This window comes from Euleptes europaea, chromosome 15 (genome assembly GCF_029931775.1).
Source record: "Euleptes europaea isolate rEulEur1 chromosome 15, rEulEur1.hap1, whole genome shotgun sequence".
In the NCBI taxonomy this organism is placed as follows: Eukaryota; Metazoa; Chordata; class Lepidosauria; order Squamata; family Sphaerodactylidae; genus Euleptes; species Euleptes europaea.
Genome location: NC_079326.1, coordinates 40918827 through 40932629, shown reverse-complemented (window position 1 = coordinate 40932629; position 13803 = coordinate 40918827). Strand labels below are relative to the sequence as shown.

Sequence of the window (13803 nt, the reverse complement as noted above, 5' to 3'; positions counted from 1 at the left end):
AATAACCCCACCCCACCCCCTGGACTTCTCAGTGCTGTAGTCACAGGTGAGTTTGGGGGAAAGTAGATAGATGGGCAGTGGATATTGCTGGAGATCTCCAAGACTAATCACAGCCTAGTGATGTTAATAGGAGAGCGACAAGCCCCAGTTTGAAATGTAGCCTGTAAACAATTAAAGAAATTTTTATTTTAGAGTAAGGTTTAAACGGTTTAAGAATAATCAACCTTAATCAGGCCTATTCAAAATGGGCAGGTGGGGATTTGCCCACATCTAATCTCCATATGTTTGCGTGAAGTGGGCTAAATATCTTCTGCTTCCAGTTTACATGGGAGGGCTGGATTGTTCCGGTGGAAGTTCATAAATCTGAGCTGCTCATAACCTCAGACTCCCCTTGGTGTCTTTGTAGTTCATATGCTTCTGAGTGTTTGACTCTGAAGCTCTCAAGGCCAAGGAATAAAATAATTGACTAAATGGCTTTTTGTAATCCTGATAAAAAGTAAAAAATAAAATATTAGCACAACTCCCGAGGCTTATCTCACGCCTGTACAAATATGTACAGTTCTAAAGATACATACACTGTGTAATGGATCTGTAGCATTCCACTGCTTGGTGTCTCCCAGATTATGCTGTGTATGATTCTCACACTATCAATGGATTTGTAGCAATTTAAAGTAGATATAAAACAATGGTTCACAAATACTAATAATTTTAAGCCACTGCAGGAGTTTAATTTTAAGTCCAATGAAATATGTTAGTAATTAGGGGCAATTGTTTGAGAGACACCATGATTCGTTTAGATCTTTTAATGTACAGTGAGGAAAATACATTATGCAGATGTGACAGAAGACGAAGAAAAATCAAGGACACCTAAAGTAAAGCATCCCCCCAACAAAATTATAGCAAGTTTCTGCCAGTTTATGGTTTTGCGGCATGCAGAAATAACTACACAGCATTCAACAGTATCTCCTTCCCACATGAACTCTGATAGCTGTTCAAATCAGCTGTTAGTAGCATAAAGTTATTTGTTCATTTGTACATGCCCCCTTTTCCCCCCAGAGGAACCTATAATTTTTCACATTAAATGGGAAGGATCATAGGAGAAACAGTTTCAACAAACATTCACCGGTGCTTGTACCTAGTTTGTTCTTCCCTCCATTGGTACATGATAATTTGAGTTGCAGAGTTTAAGGTCCTCAGATGCAAGAAATATGTCTAATTCGCAACATTGCCAAATCTGTGTATACTTAAATCCAGAGACTGGGGCCATGAACAAACAAGACAGATCTTTCTACAAATATGGTCCAAGGTTTGGAGGAAAATCTGAAACCTTAAAAAATACAGTTGGAAGCAGCACCTGTAGATTTAAGAAACCAATTCCCTTTCAGTGGCCGTTGTATGACTCACTCAGGCCCAGCTGCTTGCTACTTTTCAACAGCACCCGCCCCCTAAAAATCAATGTGGTGTAGTCTAGGATTTGGGAGACCCAGGTTTCCTTGCTGAACTATACTGGAGAGGAAAGGAAGCCCTCAGTCAGGTGATCAAGAGAAGTGGGCTTTCAAAACCCCTCCTGACCTCCCACTGTTCTGTCACAAAGCCAAATGTTGTGTATTTTTTGGGGGGGACAGCGCTGTCCTTTCTGATTAACTCCCTCTCCAAGCTTCTATCTGGAATTCCATCTCTCCAGTTAGACCAGGCACAGCAATTCTAAACACCTTTTAGTGGAGCCAAATTATTTATTGCTTCTTTCAAATAAAATGTAGGATGGATCCATTAAGAGCGTCCTGATGACATTGTCAGAGTCCGTTTTGTATACTCCTGGAATAACATTTCTGTCGAGCTGTTAAGAAATAAGGGTATGCATTTATATACATGCAATTTCCTGTTTAATAAACAAAAAAGCAGCTGTCAAGGAAGGTTCAGCTATTTCGTTTCTGTATAAAATAGTAAGATTCGCAACACATGAAGAATTACATTTCCCAGTGGCAAAAAGTTAAACAAATTCAGGTAAAATACGACACTCAGGACTGAAAAGCAATATTTTAATAATGATGAATGCTTCCAAGTTGATGATAATCGCATTTATATAATGCATTTCAAGTGTTCAGAGCACATACATTTTCCCAATAATTCTTACAACCATCCTGTAAGAGTAAGCTAGTATTATCATCCCCATATATCAAATGGGACAGAGATGAGGCAGAGAGGATAGATTGCCTCAACTTGCCAGATAGCTGTAGGCAATCTATAGTTATATACCAGTAACATAAGACACATATAAAAGGGGTCAGGTTGGCATGCATACTGGGATATCTCTCGAGTCCATTGGAGAGTTTGGAATTAATATTGTTAGTCTTTAAGGTGCCGCTGGGCTCCTGTTTTATTTTGCTACAACAGACTAACACAGCTACTCTTGTGCAATTTCTCCCAGTACGCCTTCTGTTAGAACACAATCTGGGCACTGTAGTAACACATATTAGGTAGGTAACAATCTACTTCCATTTTATTACCAGGACTAAGTCCATCGTAAAACATGTAACTGATCTATCAGGAGTGTTATTAATCTGTTCTTAAAATCTCCCATAATATGTCAATTGTATCATTAAAACAGTTTTCCGTACTATTTGGTACCATTCTTCAACCGATGGCGGCTTTGGTTTTCCGCACTTAACTGCTGTACAAAGTTTAGCTATTGTTAGCGGACTAAGAATCCCATTCAAATAATATTTCTTTAGGTTTCAGGGGCAATAAATAACCTGTCATGTTATGGATCTCTTTGTACTGAGAACTCAAGAGTTTGAAAGGATAATGGAGTTGGGTCTGTCTTACAAGAGAGTATCAATTGTGTACTTAATATTGTTAAATTTAGAATGTTCTGTTAATGGTTTTATGAGTAAATAAGGGAAAGATATTGAGCAAGAAGAATAGGATTGGACTTGAGGAAAGTGTGGCCAAGATTAATATCTTTGAATCTTAAGTAAGTGTTGTTAAAATATGTTTTCACTGGTACCCTTATACCTAACCACTTCTTGAAGATTTATTCTAGTTTACTAGATATGTTGGAGGTGGTATCAGCAAAGCTGATTTGATTTATCTATTTTGGAACTGCCCACAGGTCCAAAGGTTTTGGGTCAGTGATTATAGGTGATTTTTTTAAAATATTTGGATGAGGATTTTGTTTTCTAATAGCATGGTTTGCTCTGAAATCCTTCCAGCCTTACTCTGCGTTCTCATGTCTTATTCATCAGAATTTTCCTTTGAAATGTGAGGATCATTGCCAATCTTTGGATGTATTTAGTTTCTCAAGGTCTGTCTGTGTTTTTTATCTTCAGTCTTGATTAGATTGTTCTAATTTTCTATTGCTAACAAGTCAAGAAGATTGATAAGTGACCTTCAACTTGTAGAAATCCTCCCACACACATTTTTTTCATGGCCCAGTGCACTATTTGTCATGGATTTGGACAACTCTCAATGTCATCAAGGTGTATTCTTCTTTTTTTAAAAGTCAACCCTTTCTTGTTTAATCAGTTGTAAGGCTGTTTCTCTCAAGATCTTGAATTTCTCTCTGCCTTTGCCTTCTGCCCTGTTGCATCCTACGAACTGTGAGTGGAGGTGAATGTTTTGTTAAGGGCCCCGAACATCTGATGCTGAAGGTTGAGGAAGCTTCATAAACAAAATGCCCTAAGACCTGGCAGGGGCTCTAGGTAGGAAAAAAACTGAGTAAAATCAGCCCCTCTCCTTTTTGTGCAAACAAAAGTTTGCTTTCTCTGCTGCTGGAAGAAGGAGGTACAGTTGATTTTGCCCAGTATGGGAGAAGATGGTCATTCAGATATCCTGGTTCCAAGCCATGTAGGGCTTTAAAGGATTAAACCAGCACCTTGAATTGGGCTCAGGAGTGGATCAATAGCCACTGTAATCACTGTAGTATTAGGGTCATATGCACTTGGTAGCTGACCAGTGGTCTAGCCACAGCATTCTACACTAGCTGCAGCTTCCAAACCCTTTTCAAGGGTTTGCTCCAAGTAGACCACATTGCAGTTGTCCAATCTAGATGTAACTGTAGCATGGATCACTGTGGCTAAATCTGGCTGAACCAGGAACAGGCGCAGCTGATGAACCAACTGAAGCTGAGCAAAAGCACTCTGAGCCACTGCAGCCACCTGGTTTTCTTAGGTGACCATGTGTTAAGCAGCACTCCCAAGCTGCGAACCTGGCTTTTCAAGAGAAGTGTAATTCCCTCCAAGTTAGTAGAGATCTGAAGTCCCTGGTCCACCTTTCTACTAACCCAGAGAACCTCTGTTTTGTTGGGATTAAGTTTCAGCTTGTTCATGTTCATCCTGCCCATTATGACGCCTAGCACTAGTTCTGAACATCAACAGCATCCTTGGAATTAGGTGGAAAAGATAGAAGGGAGGAAATGTCTATACAGTATAGGTCATCCAGTGAATGAAACAATAGCACAAGGAATACAAAATTGAATGCCAGTGTGTATGACAGTGCAGCCATACAGAATAAGACCTCTAGTAAACAATGCAATAGGACTAGCAATACAAAAATTAAATGATAATGTGAGCAGCCAACTGCCCAGGCTGCATAGTGTGAACAGTGCAGAATGTGGGATTACAAAGGTTTAGGCAATGCAGTACCTCCCTCCCCACTCCTATGTGAAGGTACCTTTCAGGACCATTCTGTTCTTCTACAGATCAGTTCCATTTCAAGAGTGCCTCCCTGATCATTTCTGTTTTGCACAGTTTGTAGAATTATAGTACTATGGGAGCCTTCCTGACCTCCTAAGGCAGGCTATTCCACTTAGGAACCCCCACAGAGAATGTGTGTGAGGCGGTAATTGCCAATCTTACCAGTTTGCAGGGAGAAACATGTTCAGTGTCTATACTACCAGAATTCTTCTGTACTAAATGTCCATCTTCTAATTGGTGCCACATGGATGCAGTCTTTGTTGGGTGAGACTTAAGCCCCAATTGAAACGTCTTCCGTCCCTTTGTGATAACAATATATATTTTAGTCGTTCAATTATAATCCCACCAGGGCCTCAGTAAATTGGAGTTGAGGAATATGGCAACCCCCATCCCTTCATTCAGCTGAACGAAGTGCCAGTACTCCTACTTAAGGTTTCACTGGTTGCCACTAATTTCTCCCTCAGGACTAGGGAGAGCCCCCCCCCCCCAAAAAAAGTGCAAGCACTCAATACTGGTGAGTATTGCCACAAGAAAAGCCCGGCCTTCATTCCCCGCAAACCATTTCCGTCTCAGTCCAATGCATAGCTGTATAGCTAAGTAGGGGTTTGATCCTAGGTATCGCCAGTCATTAATCTAGAATTCTATACTATAGTGGATCTCTAGCACATCAGTCCAGTTAAGTAACCAAAGACATGCAAATTTTGAGTGAACATTGTGGGTAGGTGAAGGAGCATTAAAAATGTAGACCTCAACCTGAAGTCTGAACAGTTCAGAAAGCACAATTCATACTAATGGAACCTATGGCCATTTTGTCAGTGATGGATATTTGAGATGGCTGTTTTACCTCTAACGTTGAAGAGACAAAAATGAACATTGACTGTACATTGAGAGCCAGTGTGATGTAGTGGTTAAGAGTGGTGGTTTGGATCTGTGGACTCTGATCTGGAGAACCGGATTTGATTCCCCACTCCTCCACATGAACAGCGGAGGCTAATCTGGTTAGCTGGATTTGTTTCCCCACTCCTGCATATGAAGCCAGCTTGGTGACCTTGGACTAGTCACACTCTCTCAGCTCTACCTACCTCATAGGGTGACTCTGTCATGGGGAGGGGAGAGAAGGTGATTGTAAGCCAGTTTGAGTCTCCCTTAAGTGGTAGAGAAAGTCGGCATATAAAAACCAACTCTTCTTCTTCTTCCTCACGAGTGCAATTACTGGAACATGCTCACCCACATGCAGACATCCTAGCGTTAACGTCTTTTAATAGGCTGTTTCTTTCTTTTCTTTTCTTTTGCCGTCGAGTCTCAGCTGACTTATGGCGACCGCATAGGGCTTTCAAGGCAAGAGACATTCAGAGGTGGTTTGCCATTGCCTGCCTCTTTGTAGCAAACTTGGTGTTCTTTGTTGGTATCCCATCCAAATACTAACCAGGGCCGACCCTGCTTGGCTTCCAATATCTGACAAGATCAATCTAGCTTGGGCTATCTGGTCAGGGTAGGAAGTTTCATAGGTGCAAAATTTAAATCTTTTCCTTGCAATAAAGTATTCCAGTTCCAAGTACAGAATCAATGGGAAGAGAACTTACATGTCCAGAATGTTACAGTTCCTTGAACTACACATTTAATATGCTTAGCACAGTGCAACCTTTGTAAAAAGCTTGAAGAGTTAGTCCTTGGTCTTTGGCCACAAACAAAGAATGTGCGTCCTCGTGCTTATTCTGTTCCCCATCGCAGCCGTTCTGGCAATGGTTCTCCCCAGTGTAATTGTTGGCACTTAAGCACAACCAGACCTAGAATGACCTCTTCCTACAGAAAGACAACAGGATATATCGATGCAGTTCTGTATCCAATCTTAGTGCTGATCATCTTCAACAGTGGATCCTCTATTATGAACTTTTCTCGCACAGGGGAGCAACTGAGCAACATTTAAAAAGTAAATTTTGGCTTGTCCAAAATGTAATTAAGAAACTAGAGGACAAATAATGCCTTTCAAGCCAACCACAACTTTGGCTTTATGTCCATAGTTGGTTTTTATTATTTTGTTTTGATTTGTGCATAGTAGCTGAAGCAAGGAACAGTAGCCAAAGACTGACCAGTCTACATTGCGTGAACAGAGAACATAATAGACTCAGTTCTCAGAGACTGTTTATTATGTGCAAAGTCTTCTTTACTAAAGGCAAACATATTTCTTTTCTTGTTCTATCGAGGCAGGTTTGGAAATCAAACCAGAAACTTCAGACTCTACTATGATGGAAAACACTTTGTGGGAGAGAAACGTTTCGAGTCCATCCATGACCTGGTGACAGACGGATTGATCACCCTTTATATTGAAACCAAGGCAGCAGAATACATTGCCAAGATGACCATAAATCCAATTTATGAACACATAGGATATACAACTTTAAACCGAGAGCCAACGAACAAGAAACATACAGTGGCTGTGAGAGATACGCTTGATGGGAAAGAGCCAACAGGAGATAATGAAATTGTTGAAAAAAGGGTAAGTTATTCAGGCAAACTTTCTTTTTTCTAAGATTTACACTGGTTCATAATTTTAATGCCTCCATATTGAATGACAAGGAATTGCTCTGCAAGCTTCTGAGTATTTAAGAATAATATTTTGACTGTAAAAATCTGAGAAACTTTATTGTATGCAGTATATTAGGAAAACAAACTATTTGCCCACCTTCCAAATGCATATTAAGTATTTTTTTTCTTTAAAAAATATTTTATTAGGTTTTTTTGGGATACAGAAAAAAGAAGGGAAGCAACTAAATTGGGAACTTTTTTGTTGGGTCGGTATCCAGGCTGAGCCCTCATCAGCTTTAACAATTAGCCTTGGCATTTATCAAAATTAGTGATTATATTCTCATTTACAAAGCCTATCTCGCACTAATACAAATGATTTTATTCTAACACATTCAATAAATGTCACTAGTATCCTTTCTTTTATCTAACTTTATATTTACTTCTCTGATTACATACATACTACAAGTTTAAAGCATTTCTATCGTGGAAAGATGGCCATCTGTGTTCATGTTCCTCCAGCATTTTCTTTCGCAACAAGTTGGTTAATCTTGCCATATCAGCATAGTCACAATTTCCCCCCCCCCCTGAAATACTCAAGTGATCAAACTATGAGTTAGCAAAGAGTAGAAAGCAGGGAGTGTGACATTTATTGTAAGAGTTGACTAAGACATTCGATCTTGTAGCGTTTGCACTGGTTTGAAATTTTAACAAGGATCACAAAAGGGGGATGGAGGGACTAACGGGGCAGTGTTTTGATTGTTACAGCCTATGAGCCACATTCATGGTTAGTGGAACGCTAACATAGCAATCAGTATCATAAGTATGTCATAAGTGTTAAGTAGATTGAGCATGAGATGCTTTGTGTTTATATATCATAGATCACCAATAAGTTGTTTAGCCCTTTTGAATCCCTGGGTTTTGCTGTTCTGTTGGCAATGTGGTATTTTGTTAGAAGCATTCTACACTACATTTATATGGCAAGAAGTGAGTTTATGGCATACTGTCCATGTAGAAAGTAACACACATTTGTTGTATGTGTGTATAATGCTGAAAACAAATTTCTCCTTTTAATAACTGGGATACCGTATAATTTGCTAGTAAGTGTATAACTTGTTGTATGTGGGGAACAGGACAGAGCTTCTCTGGAAGGTTGTGACTGGCAGGCAGGTTTGTATGGGAGTAGACGGTCCTTCAAATGCCAGGAAAAAATGCTACCCTTCCAAAATACAAAAAGACAGCTTGGTGTCTAGAGAACTGGGTTTGAGTCAGCACTCCTTCACATGAGCGGTGGACTCTAATCTGGTGAACCGGGTTGTTTTCCCCACTCCTCCACATGAAGCCAGCTGGGTGACCTTAGAGCTCTCTCAGCCCCACCTACCTCACAAGGTGTCTGTTGTGGGGAGAGGAAAGGCAGGCGATTGATTGTAAGCTGGTTTGATTCTTCTTAAAAGGTAGAGGAAGTCGGCATATAAAAACCAACTCTTCCTCATTAGATTTGAATTTTCCCTAATGACATTTCACTTTGTATTTCATGCATTCCATGGCTCCTTGGCCCTGCAATTAAAAAACAAATGTTGTACATAAAGTGACTTTGTGGTGAGGATTCGTTTATAGCACCTGAAGAAGTAAACTAGTCTAGGGCTAGGCTGTAAATGTTGATGCTTGAATAGATTTTGTTGGGCTGTAAGGTGGCGCAAGATGGCATTTATTTTTGGAATAGCATTGTAATTTCTAGAAAGTAAACCCAATAATACTTACGATGATGCTGATTAGAAACTGGCAGCAATTATAATATTTATGTCTCTCTTACGTGTGTGTGTTAAGTGTCTTCAAGTAGCTTCTGAGTCATGGCGACCCTGTGAATCAGTGTCGCTCAAAACGTCCTATCCTGAACAGCCTTGCTCAGGTCTTACAAACTGAGGGCTGTGGCTTCCATCATAGAGTCAATCCATCTCATGTTGGGTCTTCCTCTTTTCCTGTTGCCTTCATCTTTTCCTAGCAATTCTCTCTTTAAATGCAACTTTGGGGGGAAATCCTGCCAAGGGGACATTTAATGGAATAATTGACAGTTTGTCAAGATATAAATTGGTAAGCAAGTGGCTGGCTTGCGATCTTGCCCTAGCTGGAATCCCAGGGGTCCATTGTCTTGCATTTAGAGGCAAAAATGAATTATTTCTGAAAATACGGAATGTGTTTCCTGGTTATACAGAATAACAACTCATTTAATGGAGCAGCCATGCAGTTTTGAGTTCTGATGCCTGAGAAAGGCAGAAGCATTCATGAGATAAAGGGACTGTGGAGAAGATGGTTTAAAATATTGTTTAAAAGCATTGTGGTTTCCCCATTTCAAACCCAGTTTTCATTTCAATTGGTCTTGTCTTACCGTACGGTGGTTTTAACATACAATGCATCTGAAAAGTGCTTACACAGATTTTAATTTTTAGATCCTTGATCATATAAAATGGAAAAATATAATCTGAACTCTATACAAGGTACTGTGCCTTCTAATTCTGCTGTTGCTCTCATTCAAAAATAATGAGTTCAATCAGGAACACTTTCTAAAGAATCTTCAACAAGGACAACCCTTGTTTCCCAAGCACCAAAGCCTACTTTCAGAGTTAATTTCTTGTGCTCAGTCATTGTTTGTTCTTTTCTTGTTAGATCAGCCTAACCACTCATCTGTCCAATCTTAGTTCCCACACTTAATTAAGGGGGATATACAGAAAAAGAATGTCATTGCAGTTGATTCCAATTAACCCCTCAAGTCCTTGTTCTTTTATTATAATAATTGCAGTCGTGGGTCTCTGCCAAATGCTCATCTTCTACTCCCATATACTATTGAGATAAGATTTTGGTTGCCAGTACAAAGCAAAGAACTATATGCGGCTATGTAAAAGTTAATGTAAAAATAAAATCAAACTCCTATGAGTTGCACTAGAAGGTTGCCATCATATATATAAACAGTTTGCTCATCTTATAGACTCCCTCTATGGAAATGCTCTCGTTTCCCTTCAAAGTTCCTCATCAACAAGTTTAGGTAAATGTTGGTAGCCAATCTAATCATAAATCAGCTCAAGAAGAGATGCTGTGCTGCCGCTTGTAATTTCTTAGCAGCACAAAACTAGACGTTGTTAGATGATACGTTCATTTTCTAAATATATATTGGTAATTATATATTGTGATCAAAGACTGTTTTTAAAACCCTGTTCTTCTGGGGGGAAATGTACTGCAGAGTCTGAATCTTTTGATGTGACTGTGAGGTTGTTCTGTCACTACTAGAATTCTTATTTATAACCAGCCAGTCCAGGCAGCCTGGGGGTACACCACACAAGGTCTAAGTCTATTCAAGTTTAGCCTCTGGATTCCCCATCTGTTTAGCTAAGCATGAAGCATATTTTCATTCACATTGCCTCTCTAAGGCAGTAGAGGTTCATATCCCTGGTGGCAACACATGTAATGCTTATTTAGCCACACATGAAACATAATGGTTCTTTAAGAAATAGGATACCGGTAGTTTGAACATTAAGTGATAATATATAGGGTCGTATGCTGAGGGAAAGATCCCCACGTGAAGGAGCAGTCCCCCCTTCCCCCTTGCTGAGTCCCCCCTTCCATGGCAGCCCTCCATTTCTCCCCTCATGCTACTCCTAGAGGAGTACCCTGTTCCCCAAGATCACCATGAGGGGCATTTCAGGCTGTAGCGGGAGAGGGAAGTCACACTTTTAGATGGAATCCAACCTGTATGAGTTAGATTTTTTAAGAATATTCTATTACTGTTCTCAGTTTGATTTAAAAGAGATAAAAGCTAAGCAATGGTTGACAGTATTGGAAAATAGAAGGAGGAGAACCAAAGCCTCCGCAACCCGCATGGATGCCTTCGTTTGGGCACAGATGCTGGCCTCCCAGTGCTGCCGTGGCTGCACGCCCTGGGATGCCGGCTCAGCCTCCCACTGGCATCTGTGCACCAGCATCCCAGGGGGCATTCCAGGGGCAGAACCACCTTTAGGCAGCTTCCTAACCCCCTTTCAGGCCGGGAACGCCCCCTTTGCCGTTACTTGCACTTACAACACCTTTGTAGGTGGCGTAGCCCTGTGGAACGCTAGGGGGCGGTTCCACAGGGCTTGCAAGTAAAGGCAGCCTTCTGCCTTCGGGGTGGGGGGTGAATCCTCCTTTGGAGGCGGCGCGGCTGCACTGCCTCCAGCCACCAGCACAGCTCCTCCCCTCAGGAATGGGCTGTAGTTGACAGTCCACTGTGGGGCATTTGGTTGGTGATCTAACCCCACTATCCACAACTCCACAATATAGCTATCCAGTAAAAAAAGAGTTGCTAATCTAAATCCTTGATTCATATCATATTTATGTTGTTTTTTCCCCAATCAAATACTTGAGACTAATGTAAGCCACTTTGGTCCCCATTGTTGAGAAAGGTCGGGAATGAATAAATAAAATAAATATTGTCCTGGGAACAGATGTAAGGTAGTTTTCATATCTTGATACGCAAGAGCTACAAATTTCTAGTCTTCCTGTGCGTATAAATTTCCGGTCTAGAAAATGTAGTATACATCCTGGTTATCATTTGTTTCATTTAATCAAATTAATTTTAACTAAGAGCTTCTTCATATGTGACACATGTCATGCCGCTTGCAGTATATGACCTGCAGGACACATCCTCCCAATATCATTGGATAGAGCATAAATAAATAATCAGAGTTGACAAAGCAGAAATATTTACATTTCATACATCGCCGTGACTCAGATATGAGTGATAGTAGTGATGTGTGTAATTCAAATGCATGAAAATTGGAAGAGGCAACAAACAGGGTTGTGCCTTTCTCAGAGTGGAAGGTTTTCAAATTCTAAATGACATTTTTTAATTAATTTTCAAGCTTCAAAAGCTTGTGATTAATAGTTGCCTCTGAGAAACAGCCATCTGAACTGACAGCCAGCTTTGTTTAAATGTGGATGTATTATTGCTCAGCAAATTTAGTTAGATAGAAATTTACCAAAAAAAATAGATAGAAATTTACATAATATACCTTATCACTTGGAGCCTTCCCCCCTCCCATTTTTAGATGAGTACAGCAGGTTATATTTTTGTGGGACTGGAACTTTCTTATGTTTCATTAAACAAAAAGGAGACTTAAAGTTTAGCAGATTAATTGAAATGCAAGCTTTTGTGAGCACATTAAATACATAAGTGAATTGTCAGTCACTAAATACCAATATTTATAAGATTAGCTTAATTATCTTTGGAGGAGAGGAATGCTCTGACCTGTGTAGCTTTCACTTCGTACATGTCCACACAAGGGCTTTTATGGGTCGTGAATGCATTCTCTCCACGGACCCAATCCCTGCAAGCAGCACAGCATCAGTTTTACAGTGGTCCTAGAATCATAGAGTTTGAAGGAACCACCAGGGTCATCTAGTTCAACCACCTTCACAATGCAGGAAATTCACAACTACCTCCTCACCACAACCCCAGTGACCCCTACTCCATGCCCAGAAGATGGCCAAGATACCCTCCCTTTCATGATCTGCCTAAGGTCATAGAATCAGCATTGCTGACAGATGGCCATCTAGCCTCTGCTTAAAAACCTCCCGGGAAGGTGAGCTTACCACCTCTCGAGGAAGTCTGTTCCACTGAGGAACTGCTCTTAAATTTGTTCATGCAGAAGGTGCAGGGATTTATATGCTATGGAGGGTCGGATGGCGTGGTCCAAATGCAATTGGTACAATTTTAATGGAAACACAGGTCAATCCCTTGCCCATTGACTTTTAACTTTTTGCTTAGTTTATGTAATCATGAATCATATTTCCTGGGGGGGAGAGAGGTGAAAGTGTTAAATTATTTTGACAGAGATGCAAGTTAGTGATGAATGAATGGTCACTATGAAACGCTTTGGCCAGTTTGCAGTTTTCACTTGCTATTTCTCAGCAGCTAGTTTTGATAATTTACATCTAATTAAATCTGTAACAAAGATGTTTGTAGTAGCAAAATACACCAGACTCCCCCAGAGCTGAATCAGCCAAATGAACTGAATAGCTACAAAATTAATGTGTCAGATAAGATTTTTAGCTTGAACATCTATGAGGGTCTGGTTAAGCCTATTCACATACCTTTGGAAACGCTGAAAGAAATGACTGGATAGAGGTGGAGGACTTGGTTTTTTTAAAATTTGTATTGTTCTGTCTGGGGTGCTGTAAAATATGTCAGTGTTTCTGGTGACATAATGTTACGCCGGCATTGGGAAAATACCGTAGGCTCAAGAGGATTAATAAAACACTGAAACCCTGCTCCACCTACAACACACTGCTGACATCACCCAATTCTTGGTGCCAGAGTATCTTCAAGATATGAATCATAGAAACATAGAGTTGGAAGGGACCATACAGGACATCTAGTCCAACCCCCTACTCAATGAAGGATCAGCCTAGAGCATTCCTGACAAGTGTTTGTCCAGCCTCTGCTTAAAGACTGCCTGTGAGGGGGAGCTCACCACCTCCCTTGGTAGCTGATTCCACTATTGAACAACTCTTACTGTAAAAAACTTTTTCCTAATATCCAGCTGGTACCCTTCTGCTC

At 40.4% G+C, this 13803-nt stretch overlaps 1 protein-coding gene across 1 annotated transcript in view; it reads left to right on the top strand.

The window, feature by feature from the left end:
* Positions 1-13803, top strand: part of CHN1 (chimerin 1) — a 143466-nt gene that overhangs the window by 67725 nt on the left and 61938 nt on the right. The window contains exon 6 of the mRNA XM_056861362.1: positions 6903-7191. Coding sequence (XP_056717340.1) covers positions 6903-7191 — 289 coding nt within the window. The remainder of the gene's footprint in view (positions 1-6902; positions 7192-13803) is intronic.